This window comes from Cyprinus carpio, chromosome A1 (assembly GCF_018340385.1).
Source record: "Cyprinus carpio isolate SPL01 chromosome A1, ASM1834038v1, whole genome shotgun sequence".
Lineage (NCBI taxonomy): Eukaryota > Metazoa > Chordata > Actinopteri > Cypriniformes > Cyprinidae > Cyprinus > Cyprinus carpio.
The window spans coordinates 1,833,850-1,849,738 of NC_056572.1; the positions used below are offsets into that span (position 1 = coordinate 1,833,850).

A 15,889-nucleotide genomic window follows, 5' to 3' on the forward strand; every position below is an offset into this window, starting at 1 on the left:
AGACATAATTTGTTTTAATTTTCAAATCGCACACATTTAGTCATTTACACAATAATCTTCAGGCTAATATCACTCTGTATCCAAAAGTACTGCCGTAGAAAACACTAAGAAAGGGATTGTTTGTATATATATATATTTATCTGCATGTATTCAAAGTGAAAAAGCTAATACGGCATATATCATATTTACATCACGTGTGGTGTTTTCTAGGTGGTGTGGAGAGTAGTGTTGTTATTATACGTGTTTTGAGGCAGGGTTTATGTGTGTTTTGATGTGTGAAAATGTGGAGAATATTTTATTAATGTTCTTGTGTTTTTTTGTCGAGTACAGTGACATTAAGAGCACTTAATTCTGTTTATCTTTGAGATGAATATAGCTTTAACAGCGTGTGTTAACAGTGTGATGCATGTGTTAAGTCTGATCTGCTTGATGAATTGTGAACTATATAATAACTTGTGTGTAATTGTGCGGTCCACCCCCAGCTGCTGGTCCCCGCGGTGAGTGATGGCTTTCAGGAAGTGCACAAATATGACTCGCAGACAAAAAAAGATCTGTTTATAGAGCTGCTCACATCTTTGTGAAAACAGAGAAAGAGAGAGAGAGAGGCTGCTGGTCCCTGCAGTGCTGAATAAGCAGAGAAAGAGAGAGAGAGAGGGGAAGGGTTTGTCTCGTTCCCTTCTATGATTATCTCAGTTCACTACTTTTCCCTTTCCTTTACCCCTGCCCTTCCCCTTCCCAGAAGCCCCTGGTTTCTCTTGCTTGATGTCTTTTGCTGGTTTGGCTTTTTTCTGCTGTGAGAATGAAAAACAGAAGTCAGATGAATAATGATGTAGCACTGTGAATGATTTTTTGTGAAATCCTGCCTATATGCAAAATGTGGAATTCTGCAGAAATGAATACATGCATGCAACGGCATAATCAAATTAGCCAAAATGTGTAATAAATATGTAACGTGCACATCACAAATAACATATAGATTTAAAATGATGGCCGTATGAATTCAGCGGGTTTAGATTCTAACAAACTTTACTGCTCGCGACAAAACTATAAGTGTTTAAAGGGATAGCTCACCCCATAATAATAATAAAAAAAAAAGGTTGTCATTAACTCAACCTCATGTTGTTCCAAGCTTTCACTTTTTTAATTAAAAACAGCGGCTGAAGATTTCAAAAGATTTGCAAAATTATAAAAGCAGCCATTATGACTCTCCTGAAGCCATGTCTTTAAGACACAGATCTGTTTCTCAAGTTTCTCAACTCGCTGAACTCAACTCACAGAGGTTTCAGAAGATTTGCAGTATATAGAGAATGAGGCATTTAGACAACTTTTATTGGACGTCTCCATTCTTTACAAATGTATGGAAAAAGTAATCTTTCTTTAAACCACAGGTTTGGGTCAAGAACTATTTATTTAACATTTTGAAGCATCAAAGTTCTGGTTTCGTTGACTTTTGATGGAGGGACAGGTGTTTGCGTGGTGGTCAAAAATAACCTTTTTTATTTAAAAAAAAAAATTTACATACTATATTTTGAGTTTGAAACAAAATTGTATTTAATAATTTGTATTTTTAGGAGTTTTTATGGTACTAAATTATGGTATAGTCATAATCCATTTATTACCCGTTAACCACTTTTTAAGCAAAGACCTGAAAATTTAATTTCCAACTTAACTGTCATAAATCTTGAATGCTCTGGAGCACAGACTTTTGACCTCTTTTTAAGGAAGAAACTTTACTTAATTAAGTTAAAAAATAATAAAGTGAAACTATAATGAAAAATGCACAAAAATACTTTAAAATTTTATATGAAATCTATATTTTCCAAAACACGTTTACTCTAAAACTGCAAGAAAATCAAAGCCATAAATCTAAACAAGTTTTAAAAATGAGCTTTGAGTAAGATTTTGTTTGGGTGCAGTAACTCGTTTCCTATTCTTTTCCAACAATACAACTATGACTATATTTTTCAGGACTGTTTTCGAACTTTTTCCAATCATGTCTGTGATTTTTTAAAAAAAATGATTGTGCCAGAACCTTTTCCAAGTTTCGTACCATTCTGATGAAGTAAAAAAAAAAAAAGACCACACAACACCAGAAGATTAAAAGTTTCGACGATGAGAAGTATTGTGTGTTTGGAACAACATGTAGGTAAGTAACAAATGACAGAATTTACATTTTTGGGTAGCTTGTCCTTGCAAATGAGATGTTATTGTTGTACATGACTGTAAAACACGGCCAGTCGAAATGAGAGATTGTGATATCTACCTTTATCATTGCATCTGAAGTAACGCCATTATCTTCTTCCTCTTCCTGGAGCTGAGATTCACCGTCAAGCTCTCCTATGAGCTCAGGGTCAACAGCGCCTTTACGGCTTTTCTTAACCACTTGTAAAGAGTACGGCGTAAGATGCGATTCCTTATTGTAGGCTCTTGTAAACGCAGCTTTCACCTGCAGAAAGGAAAAAACAGAGCTGATGGGGATAAAGTGTGGCCTGCAGCACCTCCAGATGTTTTAGTTAAACACTCAGACTGAGCAGGCATCTGTCAAAGCACACACACACACACACACACCTTGGAGTCCAGTTTAGAGTAAGGATCCGGCTGTCCGCCCCAAGTGCTGATCTCCATCATGTTATCAACATCCTCTTTGATAAGGTCATAATCATCCATGAGCTGCACGCTCTGACCGGCTCCCTCCGAACCCTGCGACTGAAGAGGCTCTAACACTGCTGAGCGCAAATACGGCAGGTAATCCAGATTTATTGCTTCCTTGCTGCTTAACGTCCTGCAGGGGAAGCATAAATGTGGTTTAAAGACTTCATACGTCAGACACGGAGGAAGGGAAGTGTTTGTGTGTGTTTTCTCACTTTAGGCTCATGTGTGAAGCGAGCTCCTGTATGATGCGGCTGTGTTTGCCAGCTGATGAGAACTTGCCCAACCAGCTGGGAAAGGTCGGAAACTGACTCATATAACCCCGCATCAGTTCCCCCGGCAACACGCTCGCATAAATCGCCTGCGGGAAAAAAAATGCTTTTACTCCTCTATGCAAAATACTTGACCTATGTGAACAGATTTTGTAATATTTTACAAATCAGCTTTTGTTTCAGTGTTTCTGTGTCAAAAATGTTATTTTGTAAAAGGGTCACTTTAGAGCCTGATTATCTCAGTGCCGCTACAGCAATCAAAACTGTTGATTATGACAAAAAAAATCATAATTGTCAATTATTCCCTTGAAATTATAATTGCGATTATTATCAATTTATACCATTGTTTGAAGCAACTGCATGCCGTATTTTATATGAAAATAAGCTGAAAACTAACTCTAAAAAACTTTTCTATTGCATTAAGCCTCAAATGTCAATTATACATTGGTTTGGTTTCTTCTTTACATAAAAAAAGGTAAAATATGCATGGTATTATAATGTTATACTAAAATTAAAACAATGAAAAAATCCCTATAGAGTGGAAAAAAAACACACATCTTAAGTACACAGAAAAATCGAAGTAATTGCAGCTTTGTAATCACGATTTGAATTAATTGCAATTAATTGTGCAGCCCTACTGCTGACTGAGGATTTGTTGCTCAACACTGATGAGAAGATAATGGCAGGGAAGTGTGTCACCTGTGTGGGGAGCAGAGACCATGCCTGTCTGGAGCGGATCTGTTTGTCCACTAAATTTCCATCGCAAATACTGTCTGCCGTTTTACTCAACAGCACCAGATGATTCTTCAGATTTCCCCTGAGAAACATCAAACGTCACAGTTATATTATCATGCTCTCATCTGCACTTAGAACAGTTTAAGTCTTATTAAATAAATACATGCACAAGTTACAAGATGCAAATGTTATTGGGCATTAAAGCTGGTCAATGCACTGAATATTAAAGATATTATTGCAATAATTTTGCTGATGACAAAATCAGGGAAAACTGTGTAAATTGTGATCATGTTAAAAGTTAACCTTTTTTTTCTAAGGACAACAAGGCAATTTTTATCAGTCAAAATACATCTGTACATTATGCAAACCAATAGACCTGCCAATGGTTTTATGCAACTGTGTAATTATTAGTTTCTTTGTTCTTTGATTGGGCTACAATTTATTTTAAGGTGCTCTTGTTACAGTGTAATTATACGGTTAGGTAATGAGCAATATTATATTAATTAACAACATGTACTTAGTTTAGAATTAGGGTTTGGTTTAGGGTTAGTTTTTATTTTTATTTTTTTTTTATTTATTTATTTATTTATCAGGGACAATGCAGCGCACATTGTTACATACATAATTATCATAGACAAAGCCATAACAAAATGTGTAAATGTGTTGCATAAAAGGTTTCTAGCCAGTAGGCTAATTTGCAACCCCAGTCCCTGGTCAGGCCTTTCTAAAAACATAAAAAACTACGTCGTGTAAACTACACAATCATGCAACAGTTGCTTGTTGCTAGTTGCTTGTTATTATGCACAATTTCTTATTACTATGGTACGTACATGTATGATGTGTAACAAGGACACTGTAAAACAAAGTGTTGGTGAAGATCATATTTTTAAATTGATACCTAAATATGATTTTAAATTGTGTTAATGCGGTAAAAAGCAGTAAGTGGTCACTATGTCTACATATTTTGTTGATTTTGCACACATTTTTTTATGTACTTTGTAACAGCTGTTCTATCTAGATCATGCTTTTTTTATATTGTTAACAAGCAACAATCTCCTTTTAAATGATCAAAAAGCAAATGCAAAATATTGAGATATATATAATGCATACTGTAACAATTTGGGAAAATACTGTAATGTAAATTTTTCGCTTCGTGTGCACGTCTAAAACTCACCCTGCAGCGGCTGGTCGGACATGCAGGTAGTTTTCCTGAACAAATAGTGGTGCTAAAGAGTAATCATGGAAGAAAAGGTCTGATTTGTCAATCAAAGTCATGTGCGCGCTTTCCTCTCCTGAAGCAAACACCTTCCGACACACATCAAAGGGACCCTGCATGTGTGCAAAACACACAGATCTCGTCATTCAGTACAGCCCTCTCATCTCATCAATGCACCAGTGCTTGTCCAGTGAGTACTGTATCATGTATTTAACAGTGTGCACATATACCAGTTTCATGTCCTTCCTAGCACTGTTAGCGTCAGCTTTGGCCTGGTCGTAAGTCATGACTTTGTCTTTAGCTGCCCACATGCTTAGATTATGCAGTACCTAGGAGCAGAAATATAAGCACCAAACTGATACAGACTAATGTAGCAGACACAGATTTGCTTGTTAATGTCATACCTGCCGAATATCCTGATTGGACGCCAGGATGACTTCATTAAGTGCCGGGGGTGGGATTTTCAGACCCTCTTTGAAAGCTATAGACATCACAGCCCCCTGATTGGGCAAAGAGGAAACGTAAACATTTTTTTTTTTTTTTTTATGGTTTATGTTAAGGTGGCTTTGTTATATTGTAATTAAACACAAAAGTAGTATTAACTACTAATAACTAACAAAGTGTACTTCATATATGGTTTGGGTTAGATTCTATATAATTATGCATCACATTTACAGTTATTACTACAAAATAAACCTATGATGTTTAAACCTGAAAATAAATATACAAAAAAAAACAAAGTGAGGTTTTGCACTAGATTCTGCTGTATTTCTAGATCACTTACTAAAGTGACACCGATCATGTGAACACATTGCTGCCAAAAATATTAAAATGATGTCTTTTATATAATAAACACTGATTTAATTTCACCTTGATCTGCTCAACGCGGGGTCTCTGAAACCTCAGGTCGTAGCAGTAGTTGGCCAGCGAGCGGATCTTCTGATGATTACGGTCATTGCACATGCAGATGATGGGAATCTTTGACTGTTTTATCAGACCAATCATCTCCTGTGTGGGTCAAAGGGCAAGAGTCAAGAACCACAGCATAGCCCGTCTACGGAGAGTCTTCCCAGTCCCTATTAAGTCCTATTGTACCGAATTTTGGATGCAGTTCCACCAGAGTTCCACTGGGGGCGATCGCCATGAGTGCAAAATGAATGGGAGTCTATGGGGCTAGACGGCTAAATTTGTCCCTTTCACCTGATTGCCGTTGAGAAATCTCAGATCTGATTGTAGGTTTTGCAAGTTCAACATGGGTTATAGGTCGAAAGTTGAATGAACGAGTACTTATGTCCTTTCGATTTCTTACAGGTTGAGTTGTTGTTGCCCGTAACACGCTAGCATTCTGCTAATGAACTATAACGTATGACGTCATTGACATTTTAAAATACTTTTTAAAGCAAATAAGTGACTCTAAAAAATCTTAACACCCAGCATTGTGTAATTTCTTTGCATCTCCTTTCGAAAACAACATTCAAATTACTAGACAAAAAATGATATCCTGAGAAAAGTGGATTTTGGGGGGTATACCGCCATTGACCTCCATTCATTCTGCACTCGTCCTGTGAGCGCCTTCATATGGAATCAGAGTGGAACTGCAACCAGTTCAGAAGCCGGAAGTTTAGTGAGAGTGAAACTTCTCGCCATATTAGACATTCTCTGACCACAGTGAGACTTGAAACACTGCTGTGCACATGTACCAGTTTAATGGCATGCATTTAACGGCTTGTAGTCTACATGTTGCACAAAGTATGTACATGCACAGAAAACTTGCTCAGAATAAACAGTATACAACAGAGCGTATCGCATGGATTACTGTATCACACGCTTGCAATGACTTGACCTTCTCTAACCCAAGATAACTATAATTGCACTCTCTAAATTAAATTCAAGATTAAATGGAAATAGAACTGAGCTTATCTTCGGTATGGTGATGCACATTTGAGTGCAATGGATTATCAATAAATAAAATAATCAGTTTTTGATTGAATTTTAGGTGTTGCACTCAAAAATGAAGCTTGGAGTTAACAATGTGATCATGTCACAAATGTAGCATAATACTGTTTGAAACATTTATTTTGTAACAATGGCAACTGTTACACACGATATTTAAAAAATATATGTAAACAGTATACAATAAATACTGTGCAGTATTCAGTAATCATTAAGCTAATTGCACACACACCTTAAGAACCCATAAGGATTTAAACTTATCCATCTAGTCCATTTTTGTGCCTTGAGCACCACCTCTGGTAAAGAGCAATAATGCATGTCTACCTGTATTCCTCCTCTGTCTTCATTTCCTGCCATCCCGTCCACCTCGTCCATTATGAGGACATGTTTACTGCTCACCGTCTGAGATGCACCTGACGCCATTAAACACAGAAACACAGTGTTTACATTATAATCACCGAAGTATAACTCAAGCCTATTAATTAAGGTCACTACCGGTATAGAAGTTCTTAATGCTGGTGTTGTTGAGTGACTCTGCGATCACTTCCTTTAAGCTGTTCTTACTGCGGGTGCAGCTCGCATTCATCTCCACGTAGCTGTAACCCAACTCCTACAAGCACATATGGAACGCTATTAACCATGCTGTGAAACTGTAAAAACAGGCACGCAGTGTTTACAATCATTCACTAATGATTTAATCCTGGATCCCATGTTAGACACTTTAAAACGATTACAAACAAAATGTTAGGTTATATTTAAATATGAGTGAGAATGAACTGACCTCACAGACGAGGGCAGCAGTAGTGGTCTTCCCAACACCAGGAGGCCCAGACAACAATGCGGCCTTAAATCCAGAACCGTCATCTTTACTCCCAAACTTACCGAATTTGGCTGCTTCCCAAAAAACATTGAAAACTAGTTAAACGGAATTTTAGTCTCTGCAGTGCATTAGAAAAAACACATTTAGTCGGAATGGGATACTAGTATGCATACTACACAGTATATACTACTAATCAGATGCTAGTAAGTACAAAACAGTATGCACCATTAAAAAGCTAAAGCTAAAGAGTCAAATCTGGTGCATATGCTTATGGTCAAGCGCACAGCATTATGGGAAACATTGAATTCTGGTTATATATAATATGTGACCCTGGACCACAAAACCAGTCATAAGGGTCAATTTTAAATAAATAAGCTTTCCACTGATGTATGGTTTGTTAGGATCGGACCATTTTTGGCAGAGTTACAACTATTTGAATATCTGAAATCTGAGGGTGCTCAAAAAAAAAAAAAAAGTTGTCCAAATGACATTCTTAGCAATGCATATTACTAATCAAAAATTAAGTTTTGATATATTTACGATAGGAAATTTACAAAATATCTTCATGGAACGTGATCCTTACTTAATATCCTAATGATTTTTGACATACAAGAAAAATCTATAATTTTGACCCAGACAATGTACAAAGGCTATTGCTACAAATATACCCCAGAGACTTAAGACTGCTTTTGTGGTCTAGGGTAACACATATGCTTTGAAAAATGTAGCATGCATTGATGCATACTGGTAGTATGCCATTCCAAACACAGGTAGTTGACATAAAACTGAACAGATTTCACAGTATGACATGCTAAACTCCATATAAAACCCATTATAAACAACATTTCTAATTCTTATCTTATACAATTACTATTACGTCATATTAACTGAGACCATATGGAAAAATTGTACTTTTAGAAAAGCACTTGTCATACTCAATTTTAAATTAACTAGTGCCACTGCCTGCCAACAAACAGTAGGAGCAAACTCTAAACACTGACCTGGTGCTTTTGTAATGCCGCTGTGATGTTTATGCCAGTTCTGTAACCAACGTAGAAGCTTGTTAGCACAACTCTGATCCCCCTGCTGGCCGATCAGGTTCTTCAGACTACGAGGGCGGTACTTATCCACCCACAACAGGCTGCTCCCATCATTCTCAGGGGTAGAGTGCGATACAGGGGATGCTCTCTTGGTTTGATCAAAGCTCAAACTCTTTTTGACCTCTGAACGAGAGGCGCCAAGTGTTCCAGATTTAGAAGCCGAGCCAGGCTTAGACTTCCCCTTTGAAGGGCTTCTCTTGTTGGGGCTGGGCCCTTGTGGAGTGGCCTTCTTGGACGGAGTGCGTTTGTCTCTAGAGTCTGGAGTCCTTGCTTTAAACGATTTATTCTGCAATATTGAAAATAGACAGAGTTTGTAAAATGAACCAAATTCAAATCCCCCCCCCAAAAAATTACATATTTTGTATGCACAATCGTTTTTCTGCAATATGTATTTCAATATGAAAAAATGCACCGAAGACGTTGTTGTGTACGAACCACTGAACGTTTTGGGAAAAACAAATTCCCGTTGTTTTAGACCCCGACAATATAACTATAAAATGTGATTTATTTTATTGTAATTATTATTGAATAAAAATATTAAACAAAATAAGAAATATATTGCAATACAGCACTTCTTCAATAAAATAATACATGAAGCATTTAATAAAATCATTTTATTTTATAGTGCACTGTAAAATTCCAAAATTCCTGAATTCCAAATATCGTAATTTCTTCATTTTTAAAAATAAAACCAGGGTTTCCTAAACTGTTTTTTTTTTTTTTTTTTTGAGTAGATGAAAAGCTAATAATTAATTCAACTTAATGCAACATTAAAATAGGGCTGAACAATTAATTAAAAAAAAAAAAAAAGAACAGGAGTGTTGATGGGAACTGCTTTATTTACCTCTGCCTCTGCCGCGATCTCGTATTTAGACTTCTTGCCTGGTTTGGTTCTTATGAGGTCCAACAACTCATCTTCGTTTATGATCTTAGTACCAAAACTCTCCGCCTAAAGAATAAACATTTAACACATTATGTTAGAAAAACTACATTTAATTTAATTAAAAGGGTACATTAAGAATAAATATGGTTATGCGACACTCATGTTTGAATTGAATGCTCAGAAAAATCATGAAAATTAGGACCTTCTCAGACTTCGAGGCCCCGCTGTCTCGTCCCAGAACGAGGTAAGTGGTTTTACGGCTGACGTTTCCCGTGACTTTCCCGCCATATCGCTCTATTAGTGACTTAGCATCATCCCTCTCGAGAGACTCTAACACACCGGTCAACACAAACACACAACCCTCCAGACAGTTCTCTTCTCCCTGAAACACACACAGGACACTGTCTAAGCAGTTTAAAGTACGAGTATAATAGGATTCCTTAAAGACAATCATAAACAGCAATGAGACGAGCTTTCGGTCGAGTTTCGCTGAGGTGTTTTTACCTGCGGGATCTCTTTAGACCCCAGTGCTCGTGGTCCTTCTCTGTTCAAATAGTTACGGTAGGCTGACGAATTTGCCCGTTTTTTCTCTAAGTCCTCAGGACTTTTATTCTGAAATGACAGAGAAGCTCTTGGTTTGCACACTAACGCTTTTAACTTAGAACAACACAATTAAAAATATTACACTGATATATTAACTTCTAACATTTAGGAAAATAAATAAATCCTAACTAAATATGTGAATGATGTACCTCTGGTTTTGTTGGTGAGGTTTTAGGTGCACCGTCAGTTTTAGGTGTGGAAACATTCCTTGATTTCGTCGCTCCTGTGGAAACGCTTGCTGTTTTGGGCGTAGCTACTCGCTCTGAGGTAGCTGGAGAGATGGGCTCTTTCTTAGGAGAGATCTTAATTTGTTTTTCACCCCTGTCTTTCTTCCTTTGCTCTTCCTCTTCTTCCTGTCGCCTTTTCATCTGAGCCAGTTTGGAGCTGGTCTTCACGGGACTTTGTTTAGGGGACGGGTCCTTTCTGGGTTTGGTGTCTGAGGCACTTGCTCTGCTCTTGGATGGAGAGACAGAGTCCACTCGAGCCTAAGAAAAAAACATGAATGAACGGTGAATAAAAAAGTTTTTTTAGTTCATTTAATAATTTTGATACCAGACATATTTAAATTTGAACTGAATTGCATTTTTTATGTATTTTGAATAAATTAGTACACAGGACAAAATGATCAATATGCATGTTTAAATCAGTAGATGATGCAGTGTTAAGACAAACTAAAGACAACTTTCCAACCTTTTTCGGTGAGGGAGCTTCATCCAGCATGGCTAATGTTCTTGCAAATTCCTCATCATCATGGATCTTCTTTTCCAACTATCACAAAACACACACACACACACACACAGCTTCTGCTTCATGTGTTCATACATATTGAAAATTAACAATTTCTGCATGATAATGAACTAGATATAAAGCACAGCGACCACATTTACACGCATCATTTTTTCATTAAAGAGACAGTTCACCCAAAAATGTTGGTAACCAAATACTATAGTATGGAGAATAAACAATGGAAGTCAATGGCTACTGTTTGGTTACCAACATTTTTAAAAGATTCAGATTTGAACAACATGAGGCTCAGTTACAAAAACAGCATTCTTCCATCTTAGAAACATTGCCAAGCTACGAAACATGTTACCTGTTCCTGATGCAGAAAAGCAAGTTCATGCTTTCATGACCTCTAGACTGGACTATTTGTAATGCACTTCTAGGTGGTTGTCCTGCATCCTCAATAAACAAGCTACAGGTAGTCCAAAATGCAGCAGCTAGAGTCCTAAGCAGGTCAAGAAAATATGATCATATTACCCCAATTCTACAGTCTCTGCACTGGCTACCTATTAAGTTCCGTATCAGTTACAAAATATTATTACTTATTTATAAGGTCCTTAATGGTATAGCTCCTGCGTACCTAACTAGTCTTCTACCATGCTACAACCCATCACGCTCCCGAAGGTCACAAAACGCTGGACTTTTGATAGTACCTAGGATAGCAAAGTCCACTAAAGGAGGTAGAGCTTTTTCACATTTGGCTCCCAAACTCTGGAATAGCCTTCCTGATAATGTTCGGGGCTCAGACACACACTCTCTCTGTTTAAATCTAGATTAAAAACACACCTCTTTGGCCAAGCATTCAAATAATGCATCTCGTAATTTTGGACTGCAGTTATATCTGATCAAATGTGCATTATTATTCTTTAGATTGGGTTAAACTAATTAATTTTACTTGGCTGGAACAGCAGCTACGCTAATTATGTCTCTATTTGTTTCTCTGTTTCTGCTGGGATTTACACAAGCTCCAGTCTGGATCCAGAACACCTGAGAAGAGATGATGCCAACCCCTCAGAGGACCTCAGATGATGCTAACCCAGAGACAACATACAGAACTACCACATTTTGCTATAAGTTTGATTGCATAATTGCTGTTAATAGTGTTAATCGTCTGTTTGTTTACGTCTTTTATTGATTTTTCGGAACATTTCTGCCGCATGCACATAAACTGAGTCATCACTGATAAGCTACTACTAAATATTGTAGAAACTTAATTTTCTGTAAAGTTGCTTTGCAATGATTTGTATTGTAAAAAGCGGTATACAAATAAACTTGAACTGAAAGTAACTGACAACTAAATTTTCATTCCAGGGTGAACTTTCCCTTTAAGGTACTTTTTGGATACAGAAAATAAAAAAATAAAATGCATGTCCAAATGCTCTTGTGGAAAACAAATGCAGTTGTTTTCATTTTTATCAATGAGAATTTTAAACGACCGAACTCTGAGATTTCGGAGATTTATTGTGCATATAAACGTGTCCTGAACCAACCTCCATGTCTTCATCCATCTGAAGTTGTTTAGCAATGGCTTCATCACTGAGCGACTCTTCAGTGTCCTGCGAGGGCTGGACAAGACCGAACAGTGATGAGTTTGAATTTTTCTACACTTTAAGCGTGTACACACACACACACACAGACTCTCTCTACTCACTGCCTTCCTCTTAGTGCTGGTACTGGCCACCATTCTCTTCTCTGACCTCTGAACACTTGAGCTCCCAAAGAAGTCTGCTACTGAGATGGGCATGTGTTTCGGTGGGGTTGGTGCCGCCACCTTTGAGGAGACGGTGGGCTGAGAGCTCTTCGCCGCTCCCTTTGAGAGTGCGTTTGGGGATTTGGTCGGGGATTTACTGGAAGAGACTTGTTTTGCTTTTCCCGGACCTGATTCTTTCTTGCCTTCAGCAGTTCCATTTTCTTTTCGTCTGGTCTTTTTCAGAGTCATAAATGTATCATCCGAATCTGGAAAAATAAAAAGAGGACAAAAGAAGAGTACATGCTTGTCATATTCATAGCATTTTATTATACATGCGGAAATGCATTTGTTGACTCCCTCACCAGAATCAGACACGTAAGTTACCGGGTGTTTCTTCGCTGTAGGGGCGTCAGTCTCTTTAGCGCTCTTTTTGGTCTTCTTCTTCTCCTTTTTCTCTTCCTCAGAGTCTAAGATAAGATGAGAGACGAGAACAACTAAATATAGTGTGATTTCAGGGGTGTTCAACCTTTCAGATGCCACAAACATGATCACCCTCATGTAAGGGACCCCCATCCTAAAATTTAACAGGCATCGGTATAGTTTCTTGCATAAAGACCCAATTTGTGTTGTGAAAAGTTAGTATTGGTAAGACTTTACAAAAGGTGTCATTTCCTAACAGCAAACTAACAATGAACAATACATTTGTTGATTGTATTTATTGATCTTTGTTATTGTTTGTTCATGTTAGTTCACAGTGCGTTAACTAATGTTAACAAAAACAACGTTTGATTTTTATAACGCATTAGTAGATTTAGCATAAAGTAAGATTAATAAATACTGTATTGTTCGTGCTTAGTTCAGGTTAACTAATACAGTTAACTATCGTTAACTAATGAACAAGTGTTACCGTGTTATAAATATCTCTAAAATATTTTTAATATATTTAGTTTATATTAAGGTAAATAATGTAATTTTTATTTAGTAGGATATTACATTTATTCAATTTTTTTATTTTAATTATTTATTTGACACTTTTTCAAATATCCATGGCTCTCCTAACACTGTGACCACGAGGGTCTTCATCCTCATCATAATTTTACCAATATTTGATAAATGCTCTTAATGAACCTGAATCAATTATGACTCTTTTCTTTCGCTTTCCAGAGGGTTTTTCATCAGATCTGGGGCTTTTGACCTGGAGAGAGAAAGAGAAAGAGAGAGAGAGAGAGAGAGAGAGAGAGGGAGAGAGAGAGAGAGAGAGAGATCGTGTAGCACCGCAGGATGCATAAAACATCAGCATGCAAACTCATGCAAATAAAGAGAATACAAGAATGAAGTTACACTGTAGATGCATTCTCATATTTACAGATTCTGTACAAATCACAGCCTTGAACATCTGTAATTTATTTCACACACTGTTGTTCTACCTTAGTTTTTGATTTCGGTTTCTTCTTCTGCTCTTCATCAGTGCTGCTTGTATTTGAAGGTTTGGGTGCCGCAGGTTTGCTAGGTGCAAAAAACCTCCGGATGTCCTGAAATACACACAAAGCAATATTTAATAACATTTAATGTAGTTTTATTATTATTTTATAATGGCACAGGCTACTAAACTTGCAATGCAGAGCAAGTAGCATAGCAACCGCAGGCTGAGTTTGTTCTGGTGCATGTTTACATTTCAAAAAGTTGACAATTACAATCAAGAAGCAGGTGCTTCGTCAATAGCAAAACATAAACAACTGTACTGTATTGTTATACAGTATCATAAAGGCCTGTAACGATATTAATCGTTCAGTTATGGCTAATTTGAAAGCTTACATGTCGCTCGAACAAGATGTAAACAAATGCACCGGAGCACAGGAGCATGGGGTGCCAAGTTCATAAATAGCATGTGTATGTTTTATTGTTTTTGTAGCTCTAGCGTTAGTTTAGCAAACACGTAAAGACTGCAAGTTGGAGCTAACTGCTCTATCTTTAGCCAAACAGCCCGAGCAGCTGCTCTAAGTGTGTCAGTATTTCTACACAAGGTGCATTATTAAGGCGACTCACCATTTCTAAGCATGTGTCAAAAGCGTGTCTTTATTTTTGGGGGGACAAATTAGGCGACAGCAGCGCTTCTCCGAAGCTCTTTGGCGCCAATGATGCTCAACTCAGGCGCAGAGTGATGACGCGCGGAGCAGATTCAGATTGAGACGCCGAAACGGTTCATAAAAAAAAGTTTTGTGATTTTTTTTTTATGTATGTCATTACATTGGTTGGAGCATAAGAAACAAATGTAGAAAAAAATACATTTTTGAATATTTTATTTTATTAATATTTTATTCTATGACCTATGTAGAGGAGGCCAGGTAAATATTATATATATATATATATATATATATATATATATATATATATATATATATATATATATATATATATATATATATATATATATATATACATGATTAAGTTATAAAAAAAAAATAGACATGAAAAGACATGTATATGCAAAAACTTATTTATTTATTTTTTTTCATTCAAGCAGTTTTTAGGTTTCAGACTATTTTTAACCAAACTTTTTACAAAGATGATTCTCAGCCAGTGTTGGGCAGTAACTAGTTACAGTAATAATATTACTTTTTGCAGTAACTAACAGTGTAACTAATTACTATTAAGATATTAGTAATAATATTACAGTTACCCTCCATAAAACAGCTAGTTAGTTACTTTTGATGCCTCAACCCTAATGATTTGAAACCCAACAATCCTATTCAAGTCACTATTGAGTGTTTGTAAAAACTTCTGACTGCGATCCAGTGTAGATTTCGGTCAAATGATGAGGCAGAAATATATTATTAGTAACATTTCAGAAGAATTGTATGGGGAAGATACACAACTTCTGTGAAGAGTGAAGGAAAAGGAATGTAACAAGTAGTGTAACTTGCCAGAAAGTAATAAGTAATAACATTACTTTTGAAACTAATACTTTTGAACTAGTAACGAGTAATAAATTAAATTTTTGGAGTATTGTGCCCAACACTGTTCTCAACTGTGTTTAAAAGTATAACAGTATGATTTTATAAACTACTGTTGTTTGTGTGTAAAATGTTTATAAACTGGTATTCCCATTCAATACAATGTGTCTATACATTGCATCTAATTTGCATATTAATGTATTCCTTTAGTGCAAATCAAAATAATAAAAG

The 15,889-nt window shown here is 36.6% G+C and overlaps 1 protein-coding gene across 2 annotated transcripts; it reads right to left on the reverse strand.

Annotated features, from left to right (window-relative positions):
* Positions 1 to 631: 631 nt before the first annotated feature.
* rfc1 (replication factor C (activator 1) 1) lies at positions 632 to 14,879 on the reverse strand. 2 transcript variants are annotated; one of them, XM_042715036.1, is made up of 24 exons: positions 14,751 to 14,879; positions 14,132 to 14,236; positions 13,833 to 13,899; positions 13,067 to 13,171; positions 12,666 to 12,970; positions 12,505 to 12,579; positions 10,922 to 10,999; positions 10,381 to 10,716; positions 10,133 to 10,240; positions 9,831 to 10,010; positions 9,590 to 9,694; positions 8,647 to 9,031; positions 7,607 to 7,716; positions 7,321 to 7,435; positions 7,150 to 7,238; positions 5,743 to 5,880; positions 5,277 to 5,372; positions 5,103 to 5,201; positions 4,831 to 4,985; positions 3,621 to 3,738; positions 2,865 to 3,010; positions 2,569 to 2,782; positions 2,264 to 2,446; positions 632 to 791 (listed from the first exon to the last, which is right to left on the reverse strand). In XM_042715036.1, the coding sequence occupies exons 1-24, from the start codon at positions 14,751 to 14,753 to the stop codon at positions 690 to 692; spliced, it is 3,417 nt and encodes a 1,138-aa protein (XP_042570970.1). In that variant the 5' UTR covers positions 14,754 to 14,879; the 3' UTR covers positions 632 to 689. The 2 variants fall into 2 exon arrangements, with proteins under 2 accessions (XP_042570970.1, XP_042570912.1); XM_042714978.1 differs by having other exon boundaries at positions 7,607 to 7,719.
* Between the last annotated feature and the right edge of the window lie 1,010 nt (positions 14,880 to 15,889).

Excerpts from the sequence above, each read along its gene's own strand:
- rfc1 (XM_042714978.1), bottom strand. Across the intron at positions 12,580-12,665 it reads CCAGCACTAAGAGGAAGGCA|CCCTCGCAGGACACTGAAGA; the intron begins GTGAGTAGAGAG and ends GGTCTTGTCCAG. Across the intron at positions 5,202-5,276 it reads CCAATCAGGATATTCGGCAG|GTACTGCATAATCTAAGCAT; the intron begins GTATGACATTAA and ends TTCTGCTCCTAG.